This window comes from Microplitis mediator, chromosome 4 (assembly GCF_029852145.1).
Source record: "Microplitis mediator isolate UGA2020A chromosome 4, iyMicMedi2.1, whole genome shotgun sequence".
Classification (NCBI taxonomy): Eukaryota; Metazoa; Arthropoda; class Insecta; order Hymenoptera; family Braconidae; genus Microplitis; species Microplitis mediator.
The window spans coordinates 1,379,233-1,392,684 of NC_079972.1; the positions used below are offsets into that span (position 1 = coordinate 1,379,233).

The 13,452-nt window shown below is 32.1% G+C and overlaps 1 protein-coding gene across 5 annotated transcripts in view; it reads right to left on the reverse strand.

Moving 5' to 3' along the window:
- The window catches only part of LOC130666425 (inactive rhomboid protein 1), an 84,440-nt gene that overhangs the window by 6,831 nt on the left and 64,157 nt on the right, over window positions 1-13,452 (reverse strand). For 3 of the 5 annotated variants that reach the window (XM_057467407.1, XM_057467406.1, XM_057467405.1), the window contains 8 exons: window positions 12,145-12,243; window positions 11,582-11,788; window positions 9,920-10,103; window positions 6,678-6,914; window positions 5,868-5,903; window positions 5,581-5,771; window positions 3,943-4,242; window positions 1,487-1,640 (listed from right to left, as the gene is read on the reverse strand). In XM_057467407.1, coding sequence (XP_057323390.1) covers window positions 1,487-1,640; window positions 3,943-4,242; window positions 5,581-5,771; window positions 5,868-5,903; window positions 6,678-6,914; window positions 9,920-10,103; window positions 11,582-11,788; window positions 12,145-12,243 — 1,408 coding nt within the window. The remainder of the gene's footprint in view (window positions 1-1,486; window positions 1,641-3,942; window positions 4,243-5,580; window positions 5,772-5,867; window positions 5,904-6,677; window positions 6,915-9,919; window positions 10,104-11,581; window positions 11,789-12,144; window positions 12,244-13,452) is intronic. The other 2 variants (XM_057467408.1, XM_057467409.1) reach the window with 2 other exon arrangements.

Genomic DNA, 13,452 nt, shown 5'->3' on the forward strand with positions numbered 1-13,452 from the left:
ATTTTATTCTTTTGTTTAAAATTTCTCTTCAAATTTTACTTTGTTTACCTCGTAATTTGTACTAAAGAGCTTAAGACTGTATTATTTGTCTGAAGTATTATTTCTTAAATGAAATTTCTGATTCAACATCGTAAAAATTATGATGTTAGCATCGTAAATTTAACTGGAACTTTCTTTCCGTGTAGAGCTCTTAAACTTTTTTCTTATTCTTTCAATTGGGATAGTTAAATTTAACATGAACATTTTATAAAAATGACGTGATAACTTCGATAAGAGTCTATCTTATCGATCGACCTGAAATTTTCAGGAAAGTTGACAGCCAACAAACTTTTCCGATTGCCGCCTCAACCATCTTTATCGGTTAATTCATTAAAGAGATATAAAGAGTTTACATCCATACATCCATACACACACAGGCACTCGGACATCATTCTGAAAATAATCAGAATAGTTTCCTGTGACCTTAAAATGCCGACATCTGACAAAAACTCGATTTTCACAAATCAGGGTAAAAACAATATCACCCCGAATTTTTCGAAAATCATTGATTTTTTTAGCAGGAAGTTAATAATTTTAACTGTTTAATAGGTATTGAAATTACACTAGAATAGTAAATTTGAAAGATTGAAACCACGCATAAAAATACCAGGTAATTGCGTACAATCGTGGCTCCACCTGTTTTTACATTTGCTTAATTAGGTGTTGTTTTCAGTATCAATAAGCTATGAGTTTATACCAATGGTATAAAATATGCTTGATTCTGAGAGTATCTTTGCTATTTTTCAGTTCCGTGCTACACTGCGCTAATCGACATAATTTTCTCATTATTCTATGCATTGACTCTCAAGTCAACCACCAAAACTTAAGATATGTGTCTTTGCGCCATACTAGATAGTAGTTTCGTCCTGAGTACGTTAACGGACTCGTCAGTAAGGCTATGTTAACGTACTCTTGCCTTGGACTACGCCTTATACTAGCACGCGCCGAGCTAAAACCATGTTGCGGGCTTCAACCCAACACTATACTAGCAAAGGGAGGTGGATATCGTCCAAACTATTTGCATTCAAATATTAGTTGAGCTGTTGTACGCTGCAAAAGTATAGAAATAACAGAAATATGCCAATTTTCAGGTATTACAAAAGCACCAATATCATTGTAGCTCTTAGATAAACCCATAGAACTCCACCGTCTATCTTACGGTATTATATAAAAATTTTTATTATATGTTTGGAAATTTATTTTTGAAAATTTGCATAACTTCTTGCCATTTTCATCAATTTTATTCATTTGAGGTGCAAGGCCTGAATAGTTATATAGAGTTAAAGACAAAAATACAGACAGAAAACTTCATGCGCTGTGTAACTGAACACGCGGAAAAAGTTTATTTACGGAAATTTAAGGTGTGAGCACTTGGAGCTTTGAAAAATAAGTGGAGCCATGATTGTAAACAAATGCTAAAAAACTGAATACGGAAAAAATTAAATACCTCAGCTCTATAAGGGATGAATATTGCACTTGCAAGATTACCAGCCAAAGCTCCCGTAAAATATATCAAAGCAATTCTCAAAGATCCTGTTAGTTTTTCAAGATCCCTCATCAGATAATATTGAACGAATAACGTCACAGCAAGATGGAGAATTCTGTAAATACCAAATTATTTTATTAATAATATTTATAGACTTTTATAGTTTCAATAAAATATTTCTAGTAACCCATGTCCGAAGAATACGTCTGTAATTGGCTAAAGTCGGCCTTATCAAATTTTATATTCAAATACAATCCTGTCTGATCGGTGAAAAGTGTCATTTGATATATATTATATCACTACTTTTTATATCCAATCATAAAATTTCAGTGAAATAGGCAAAGTTTATCCCTACTCAATGACTCAATCCACTAACGAATCTATTACCTCCCTTTTTTATGACGTCACTTTAAATTTTAGACTTTCGAGAACGATCTGAGTTTTGATCAACAAACAATAAATCGCGAGGAATAATTATTTCGTGAAGGATAATTCAATTATTTTTTTTGTGAACAAATAACCGCCTTTTCTTGTGACTAAGTGAATAAGCCGAACCACCGGCGCGAAACTGAACAAAGAGTGTGACCGATTTGTTAATAAACAAGTAGAGTACGTTTGTGTGATAATAATTAATAAACTGAATCATTAATTACGTGTAATAATTGGATGATAGTGCATATGAACGCGTTACCGGAATAAAATATTATTTGATATTTTATTTCATTCGAGCATTTCTGAGAATTACGGATTATCCGTTTCTCCTTCGTTGCGGCAGTCGGGCTGTGCCGTGAAAAATACTCTGACGGCAAGTATTTCGTTAATCTTTACGCTGTATGTGTGTATCCGGACAATAAAATAACGGATTTTTAGTTCGTCAACTAAATTAACTGACTTTGTGTTTTTAGATCAAGTACGAGAATTTTTCGAACAGTTTTGTTTATATCGAGTCAAGCCGATACCGGTCATTTATATTTTGTTGTAAACCGATTATGTGATTTGTGATACCGATCAATTTAATTTGTTTAGTTCAATATACGACTAATTATTTTGTGTTAATTCTGATCAATTACACCGGCACACAAAAAAAAATAAGTTCTCTGTACTTTTGACGGGACCGATTTATTCCCATGTATCTTGACCCCCTTTAATCCGAATCTGAGGTCCGTTTAACCCGTACACCCTCAGATTTTTAGAAAACTTTAAAAAACCTCAAAAATACACAAAAATCGACCGTTTTTTAAATTTATAAATTTTTTTAACCCTAACTAAGCATGATTTTTATGTATTTCGGTCCTCCACATACTAACCTGAAGTTTATTTAAAACATTAGCCATTTAAAGTCTGAGTAAATTCCAAAAAACCCCAAAAAATTGCAAAAAAGCAAAAAAATTCTTAGTGTTGTGATGAAAAAAATTTTTTGAAGCATATTAAAATTTTTTTATGTTTTAGGCCAAAATATTTTTTATATATATATCACAGATCGAACAATATGATTTCTTTTATTTATTTCGATTTAAAAGATGATTTTTGTTATACCAAATTTTATTTTTTTCGATTTTTTGGGAATTTTTGCCATTTATTTAAAATTTTAGAGATGTCTGAGCCATGGATGTTCGAGAATTATATGTGAAAGATAAACATACATGAAAATAATTATTTATTTAGCCCTATAAAATTTTTTTCATCACAATACTAAGAATTTTTTTGCTTTTTTGCAATTTTTTGGGGTTTTTTGGAATTTACTCAGACTTTAAATGGCTAATGTTTTAAATAAACTTCAGGTTAGTATGTGGAGGACCAAAACACATAAAAATCATGCTTAGTTAGGGTTAAAAAAATTTATAAATTTGAAAAACGGTCGATTTTTGTGTATTTTTGAGGTTTTTTAAAGTTTTCTAAAAATCTGAGGGTGTACGGGTTAAACGGACCTCAGATTCGGATTCAGCGGGTCAAAATACATGGGAATAAATCGGTCCCGTCAAAAGTACAGAGAACTTATTTTTTTTTGTGTGCCGGTGTTATTGATCAAAGTCTTCCCAGAAAATAAATCGTCGTTGGGAATTGTCGGTAGTTTTCGGTTTCTAATGTCAGTGTAGTAACGGTGTAAAATTATACTCGTTTTCTCACAGTGAGGGTAAAAACCAACCGTGACGTACTCTCTGGGAGAACTTTATACAACTAGTGACATCGAGTATAATACTGATTTCAGAAGATGTATAAGATACTAAGGCACGAGATCCAGTACCCAATCAGGGAACTAGTACCAAGTCGGTCATGTATTTCTATATCTATATTTACTAAATTTTACTAAATACGTGGAGTGATTAAGTACTAGTTCCCTAATCAAATACTAGGTTTTTTACCTTAGTGTATTTTTTTTTTTTTATTTGAATAAAAATGTTATTTTTAAACTATACCCTGCATGAAGGAATGTTGTGGTAAATAATCGATAAAATTGATCTGGCCATTCAGGATGCAAAAATGGTATCATTCCACAGACATCATGGAGACATTCAACTTGTGAACAAAGAGATGCCTCTTCATGAAAATATCCATGTACGAAATCACAATATTCTTTTGTTGTGATCCGACACATTCCATGGATACCTATGCAACAGGGATGTCCAATAACTTCGCATACCATATGTTCAGCCATTTTGTCTTTATAGCGGCCAACCGGAAAGTTGTTGTTTCCCTGAGTATGACCATTGTTACTTCTGAAAAAAACACAATTGTTCGATTACCCCGGGTCAAAAAATTAGATCTGTTTTAAAATAAATGATAAATTCAAATATTTTTCCTTTAATTCAAGTTGGTAAATCGTATTTATTTTATATAAGAATTTAATCTGTTTTTGCCCGTACTATTCCTTATCCAGGCTAATATCAGACTTATTTTCGTATGATATTTAGTCTGTTTTAAATCGCGTTTAGACAAAAAACAGACTTTTTTATTATAATTATTGGTCTGTGTTCAATTGTTTTTAAGGACAAATACAGGACTTTTTATAAATATAAATAATAATAATAATCTAGATTTATTAATTTATTTTAATTTCCTTGGTATTTGAAACATGCTAATGCGCTTATGTAATAAGATGTCACACGGAGAAAAATGTTGGCTCGAAACCTACCAATTTTTACAATGCTGTCGACTAAACTTGAAACAGGAAGTAAAGCATTCAAAAAATTATCGTGCTCTTACAAAAAATGATTATACTGTATCACATTACTTATTACGCGCGAGAAACTTATCGATGAGCTTCAATATCAATTACTTCCATACATTATAATAATTTTGATGCAGCATAATAATTTTTTATACGAGCATAGTAATTTTTTGGATACTTTACTTTCTGTTTCAAGTTTGGTCGACAGCATAATAAAAATTGGTAGATTTCAAGCCAACATTTTTCTCCGTAGCACAAGAATTTTGATGTTTTCTTATGCCAAAATATTTTCAATTTTATCCAGTAAATAAGAGAAAATTATTGACATTTTAAGAGTTGTTTTATCACTTTTATTCAGTGATATAAATATTCAATAAAGACAACTAAAAAATTAAGCTGTCAAATTTTCATTAACTGTCGACATTTTTAAACAAAAGATACTAAATAAATAGTAAATAAAACATAATCAATTCTGCAACTTAATATTTTTTCATAAATATTGCCCATAAATAAAAATTCTACAAGTCCATGATTTAATCTAGTTTTGTCCTTGTAAATTTTCAGAACTAAAATTTTTTAAAGTTCACGAATTAATCTAATTTAGTCTGCTCGTAACGCGTTTGTTTTTTAAAGTAGCAGGTCGAAAACAGCTTAAAATTTTCATAAAAGATCAAAATCAGATCAAATAGTCCAATCAGACTAAAATCAGGTCAAATTGTTCAGTCCGGGTAGATCAAAAACAGATTAAAATTTTTATCGAAATTCAATAACAGACCAAGTAGTCCAAATACAGTCCAGTTAGACTAAAATCAGATCAAATTTTTCGGCCCGGGTACACCAAATTATTTTTTCTCTTGATATTGATTATTTTAATTTTATGACTAACCGAAATCGTTGACTGAAGGGATTCGTTTTACGACAAATCGGCCACTTGGTGATATCATCTGGCCATTCATAGGGTGCTATGCTGGCTGGAGCATCACAAAATTTCGGATCTAAACCACACACGGATCCACTTATTCGTCCACCCGGTCCATTGTCACCAGGACCCCATTTTTTCCATGTTGATATTGTATTCTATGAAATCATGACATTTTATTACCACAATGCCATTATTTTGCGTAAATAAAGAAATTTAAATACTGATTTTTAAAAACTTTTGGTGAAATTTACATCGATTACCGTCAAAGTTGACCTCACTCCCCGGATCAGTTGGTTTGCATGAGAAAATTTTTTATTATAATATCGCATAGTAATAAAATGTATAAAAAAATGTTTTTTTTCAATTTTTTGTCATCGTTTTAAATGTATGTAATAATTTTAATGTACACTGTAAAAAATAAGGTACTGACATCAAACTCCCTCAGAGTTTGACAAATTTCCTCTTCAGGGAAACCAAATCTGATTGAACCAACGAAAACTAGTTTATCGCAAGAAAATCATTTTCATTGAATTAAAACCTTTACTCGATTATGACCATAGTAGCAATGATATTATGTAAGTTGCTTAAGCAGAGTACTTGACCAAATACTTGATGCAAAAGTTATTAAATCTTGTTCAAAAATAGTAGTTCAGGGTTTTTGATGAAAAATTGAAATAAATTTAAACAAGTAATCTCGTGCACAGTATTCAGCAATAGTTGTCAAATTTTAGCTGAATATAATGCAGCAAGTGTTGTGCCAGAAACTTGCGCAAGGATCTTGAGCAAGAATTGCTCCAGAAATGATATATTTATATTTATAATTTTATAGTTTTTCATTTATTCGCGTATGAAATCTTGTATAGTTTGTAATGACAAAAATAAATATGGATATACTTAAAGTAACTTGAAATAAATATAAAGAAATAAACAAGAATTATTAATTTCTACGGAGATATAAATCATCTTTTCAGTCTAGTTATGGAATTCCAATTATATAAATATGGATTTTACTAAGCCGTTAAAATAACAAATTATATTAATGAACTACAAAAAAAACTCACTGAACAGTCTGCTTTACTTGATTGTACGCAACCTGAGTCATCATTCCTGATGCAACAAGCTGTGTCTCTTTCTCGTTCCCGCCATACATCGATTTCCTTAAGAATTTTCATATCGCGTCTCATGCAAGGTGCAAACTTAGCACCCAAGTGAATGAGGTCAGCTGCTCTTGGACCGATCCAAAAGTTTGCTGGCTCTTGATAATCTACTTGTTGCAATGACAGACTTGTTACGAGAACCTACGAAAGAAAAAAGTCACTATAGTTAAATTTATTTTATGAGTATTATTGTTAACGTAACCAAAAGTAAAATTTTAGTTATATATCTTGAAAACTTTAAGCATACGAAAATTTAGCGCACATCGGAAAAATGAAAAATTCTGAAAATCAAAAGTGCACGCCTTATACGCGCTTGACCTATCTTCTTAAATAGATTGTTTAATTAATATACTGTAGGGAAAAGGATATTTTTGAGTTAAAAAATCTGTCTATCGGTTGACCCTGCGGGCCAGCCCTAAAACTGCCCGCTGTTTTCGAGCTCCCTCAGCTCGAAAACTTTGTCATGAATACATATTCGAGCTCTTCGAGCTCGAAAATACTTTTGTATGTCGTTCTTTTCGAAAAAAATAGTTTTTTACCATTTTTTCTCCAACGATATCTCTCAAACGAATAAACTGATTGAGACGGTTGAGGTGGCAATCGAAGCGTTTTATCAAGTTCTAAAGCTGATCGAATTTTGAATTCGATTTATCGAGTCGTTTTTGAGATATTTCAAAAAAAATAAAAATAAATTTTTTTTTAATTCTTTCGACAACGGTTTCTTTTGAACGAATGAACCGATTTTGTTGGTTGAGGTGGCATTCAACGCGGCTTATAAAGCTCTAGAGCCCAGTCTATTTTGAAATCAATCAATTGAGCACATTAAAAATTATCCGAAAAAAACATTTTTGAAAAAATTTCATTTTTGGAATATCTCTGAACGAGCCCTACCAATCAAGCTTTATTTTCTTACAGCTTCAAGATATTGACAAGCCGCGACGAATAACACCTTAAAGTTCGAAATCGTTTCATCCGTTCAAAAGATACAGGTATTTAAATACGTACATACACTCGGACATCATCGTGAAAATAGTCAGAATAGCTTCCTAGGACCTTAAAACGTCGACATCTGATGGAAATTCGATTTTCGTAAATCATACCAAAACCAATAACTTCCCGAATTTTTGAAAAGTTACAATTTTCTTAGCGGGAAGTTAAAAAAATGTAAAGCGTGCAATAATTACACATTTCGAGTTTCGCGGTCCTGGGGCCACCATTAGAGTGCACGTGGGACATTAAATTTACAACAGATGTTACGTCATATCAGTAAGATAAAGATAGCTAGTGATAGTATATCCCGTGAGATAAGCGAGGACACCCCATGCAGGAGCTGCCAGAGTTTAACGAAGGGCCCTCCTTGGCTCGGCACTGGGGAACCTGACTTTGGCACGTCTACATGGGCCCATACTTGGGTCAAGAATGGTTACTTAATCCTGGCCATTCCAATTATTACTCGAGCCTGGGTCAGGACTGGGTAACCTAGCCTTGGCCGACTCAATGATTACCCAAGCTTAGGCCAGGATTGGGTTCCCCCATCTTGGTCATTCAATGGCAACCCAGACTTGGGCCAGGATGGTGACCTAGCCTTGGCTAACCCAATGATTACCCGAGTTCAAGCCAAGATTGGGTTCCCCGGCCTAGATCTTCAATGGCAACCCAGACTTGGGACAAAGTAAGATTATCCGAGTTCAGCTATACCTATGGTTACCCATTCTTCGGTCAGAACTGGCTAACCCTTGTTTTTTTTTCATTAATTATTCAATTTAGGTATCCATGTTGTGGAATTGTAGGTTGTAACTCTTTATTAATTATAACTAAACAACAAAAGTTTAGACTATGAATTTCAATAGAGTTCTTCTTACTAACAAAATCCAGGTACTAAAAAAAGAATTGTTTTAATTGATGACGTTATACAAAAATTACCGTGTTTACGAAGTTTCGTACAAGATAATTGACGTAAAAGGTTTTTTGGACAGAAATATTTACTTTTCAATAAATTTAACGATTAATCGACTTGAAAGTAAGTCAGAATTAGAGTTTAATAAATTTTCTAGATGATGGTATATAATTTCTATTATTTCTACGTACTGATGGGTGTGCATAATAAAGATTCTAAGTGAGTAAATTAGACGAAAATTTTGTGACGGTTAAATATCGCGCCTAACATTGCGCGATGTGAGGCGTGCAATTTTTAATGACAATGTGTTCATTAATATATCTATTAATTTAAATTAAAAATTATAATTGTAGTAAATACATTAACTTAATTGGAACTACAACTGACCATAATCAAAAAACTTTAAATAAAGTTTTAAATAAATGTATAAAACCAAAAAGATTGAGTTATAAACGTTGTTGAGATCATGAATAACTTTTACAAACTAGTACCGTAATATATTCCTTTTTGTTGTTCATTGTAATTTGTAATGAATTTAATACAATTTAAATATTCATGTTTACACAGAGAGTGCTTCGTAAGTATTGATTTTCAGAGCTTAAATATGCTTAATATACACTAAGAAGATATATATTTTTTAAGTCATACTTCTTTGACACGTTGAAATTTTAATTTTAACAAATAACGGAAGTGCGCGCACACAGCTAACGAAAATCATGAAAAGGCCCAGAATCTAAGCGTGGTAGTCGAGGTATACACTACGGGCATACACGTATTGTCTAGTTTTATACAATCATAAGATTTTCAACATAACATGTTATTATATTTGAAATCGACAACAAATTAATTGATGCAATAAGCAAATTGAAAATAGTTATTTTCGATACATATGCGCAATGGTAGGGATTCTGACGGCTTGAAGTGATGTCATGAGTTTGGGGCGATGGGCGCATTCTTATCAAGACCGAGTTAGTTATCCGGTCGAGCAAAGCGAGCGAGCTCGGCTTCACCTCGGGCATCATGGCGCGTAGTGCAGGAATCTTAACTTTCTGCCCTTGTAGTGTAATATACTATTAGTTACGCGAAAGAAATGTAACTTCTAACCCGCGTATATAAAGACACTCACCCACTTTAAGAATTAATTAGAACTAGTAATAAAATTATTTTATGTAAATACTGCAATTACTGGAATTACTGGTTTTGGCATTCAGTAGTGTTAGTACATAATTAAATATAACTAATGACTTACAAGACCCGATCGATGATGTAAATCAATACCAATAGGTCCAAATCCATAACACGCCAGTGAAATAATGAGTACAAGAACTTGAACGGTTGTTATCCAGTAAGTGAAGTAAGGCCTATGATCTTCAATATCATCTAATTGCTTCTTCACTTGAGGTTTATGAGCAACACTTTTACGAAATGATCTGCTGTGATAATAATTACAATTTATGCATTACTTATAGAAATGTTCAATAATTGAAATCAATATATAAGTGTATATGTGGATTTGAAATTACATATGGAAGTAGTTTTTTTATAAAGAAGTTAATGCTGTAGTTCAAGTTTTCCCATTACCATAATTTAATACTGTTAATTAATTTTCATATCACTTGCATTTTCTGCACATCAACTGCGAGTTTCAATGCCTATTGTGTCAGTCAAAACAAGTCAATTTCAGACCAAAGTGATTTAGTGGGCAGAAATTAATGAGTTTCTGCCTGGAAAATTAGTTTCTGATTTCATTTCATTTCTGTCAGAATCGCATTTGCTTATTGTCAATCTCTAAATATTTATTTCGTTTGAATAACCAATCAAACCGTCAGTTGTGTGTTAGAAAATTAGACAAAAATAAAATAAGTTGAAAAAAAATAGTTAAGTTTATAAAAAGTTATTGTTTTTCACAATTCTAAGACCAAATGTGTCCATGAAATTAATACACTTGCCAAATAAAATTTTAATGCCATAAGCAAACTATAGATATTTGGCACACCGTCAAGTGTCCTTCAAAGTGACAACAAAAATTATAGTTTACTTGTGGTCTTAAACGTGGAATGGATTTAATGTGTGTTAAAATAACACACTTCCCTATCAAAGAAATCCATTTGAGATTGCATAGGGTCCTATTGGAATCCATATAGGAGAGTATGGACTCACGTAAGAATCCTAGGAATTAATGTTGGAGTGTTTGAATTGATACAAGAATCCATATAGGAAACGATGTGGATCTGGTTTCCCATATAGGAACTTGAATAAATGGATTCCTGTGTGGGAAATTCATATAGGAATCTAGGTTTCTACACGCTGAGAATTTTATGGTAATGATTCTCATCAAGGATTTTTAATAGTTACCATACTGTATGGTAATGTTAGAACTTTATACAATAATGCTATTAAAAACCATCATATGATGCTAACTATTAATATTCCCGAATAATAACCACTCTCATCGATAATAGTAATGTTTACTATACCGCGATGGTAATAGTTACCATCGCGTATGGAAAAGTCACTTAACAGCTTTTTGATTATACACTTAATTATATATAGGGAAAGAGGGGGGGGGGGGAAATGGGCCCCCAAAATTTTTAACATGAAAAGTGTTTGGGGTGAGGGGTGGGGCAAAATGGAGTTGTAAAATTACTTAAATGTACATATGTAAAATATAAATTAATTCTTTGCTGTGCCATCAGTCAAAAATTAGTCTGTTTTACTGACTCTAGACACTTCAGACATTAAAACTCTCAGTATTAATGCAGGTAATATGGAAAATATAAACATGGGATGCCATTTGCTTTTTGACGAATTATTAACCACCGATCGATAAAAGGTGATTTAGGGTTTACTTTGCAGATATGATAGGTCGCGATAATCAGGCATGCGTTGAATAAAAATTATTAAAACTTACCCAAAAAATCTACCGACAATACCCATTCCATATTGACGTCGATTACTATTATCAAAAACACGATCAATAGTATTGGGTGATATTCTGGTTCTTCCTATTGTTGTTTCTCTTCTGAGAACAAGGTCGTCATCCTGATGTTGACCGAGTGTTGTTGATTCTTGGTGGCTCGTTCTTGCATCATTTCGTGACTTGCGCCAACTCGTCGTTCTGTAAATTATTTCTTTATTAACTAGATGCGAACTAATGCAACAAACTACCGCGTTCCCGATGAAAAAAGATTTTATACAATTGTATAAAATTATATATAATTGGATAGAAAAAATGGCCCGATCTAATTGTATACAATCATATACAATCGTATACAAATTGTATACAGTTATATAAAATTTTTTTTCATCGGGTTGTTGGTAAATTAAAAACTAGCAAATACCAAAGTACAAAAATAATTTGAATTTGCTAATGATTTTATATGCAGCCGAAACAATATAACTATAAAATTATGAGCAATTACGTATAATTTATTTATAATAGAATTAAAAATAAAAAGTTTTATGATCATTTACCTTGAAGTATAATGATCTCTTGTCGGTTCTACTGGTAGTCGTCTAATCTGTGTTGGTGCTCCATCTAATACTGTCCTCTCTTCTTTTTGAGATGCAAATCTATAACAAAATATTTCAATTTTATCAGAATAGATTTACAGTGACTAAAATTAAATTATATTGAGACACAGCAAAATGAATTTATATGATTATCAAATTTTCGAATATAAAATGTAGTGCAAAACTACCACTCGGAATTTACAAACGTAGCACAAGACGGTCAACTTAAAATTGTTTCCAATTAAGTCAATTATTTCATTTATTTTTTATTATTATTATTATGTTCGTTCGACATTTCAGTGTTTTTAATAGAAAATATGACTGTACAGAATTCTTGAAAAAAATTACTTTTTTATTTTTCATTTTTATTTGTCCTTATGATCTGTAACAAAAGTTCAGTATAATTACAAAGCTATTTTTTTAAATAACCTTTAATATTTCTAGAAGTACAGATGTTTCTACAGTCTTTATTGTGGTACTTCATGATTGAACACCCTGATAAAAATCGTTTTTTCTTCTGAAATACGCTGCATACTTGGCCTGTCCGCACTTGAGTCAACTGAATTTCAATGGATTCACAAACATGGAATTTGAACCAAGTTCATAGGGAGGTTTGAATCAAAGACTTCACGGTTTTAGGCTTACTATAGAAATATTTCTTTCAAAGACGATGTATTTGATGAAATGAAATATGAGATTACAGTAAAAAATAAGAGATGGAGCTGAAGTCGTCTATGTATGAGATAAGAACAATTATGAATTCGAAAAAAATACTGTTTTGAGTTGATGGATATTATTGATTTCTATAAATCAATTTTGCAAGTATTGTTAATGAAAAGTTTTATACAAGTATCTTAACTTACTTTTTATTTTCCTCAATATATTATGGTGGTAAGTCAATCATATGATTTACTCAATAATAATACAAATGACTTGAGAAAAATCGCTAGACTTATTAATGACTGCACCCACTTTAGGATTCGATCCCGGGACCTACCGTACGAGAGACCGACGCTTTGATGACTAGGCTATTCCTGAATTGATCAAAAAAATTCTTTTGAATCAAGAATATTTTCTTTGATTCACGTTAGCTGTTTTTTCTATGTAGTAGTGTTTGGCCCAAAAGAGGTAGGACTTGTAGTTACTGTGGTTAAACACCACGCGCAATGGGGATTTTTGATTATACCTCCGGCAAATGTCCACCTTAGTCGTCACTCGATTATATTTTTTGACTAAGAATGTCGCTTGGGTCGGAAGATGGGGATGACC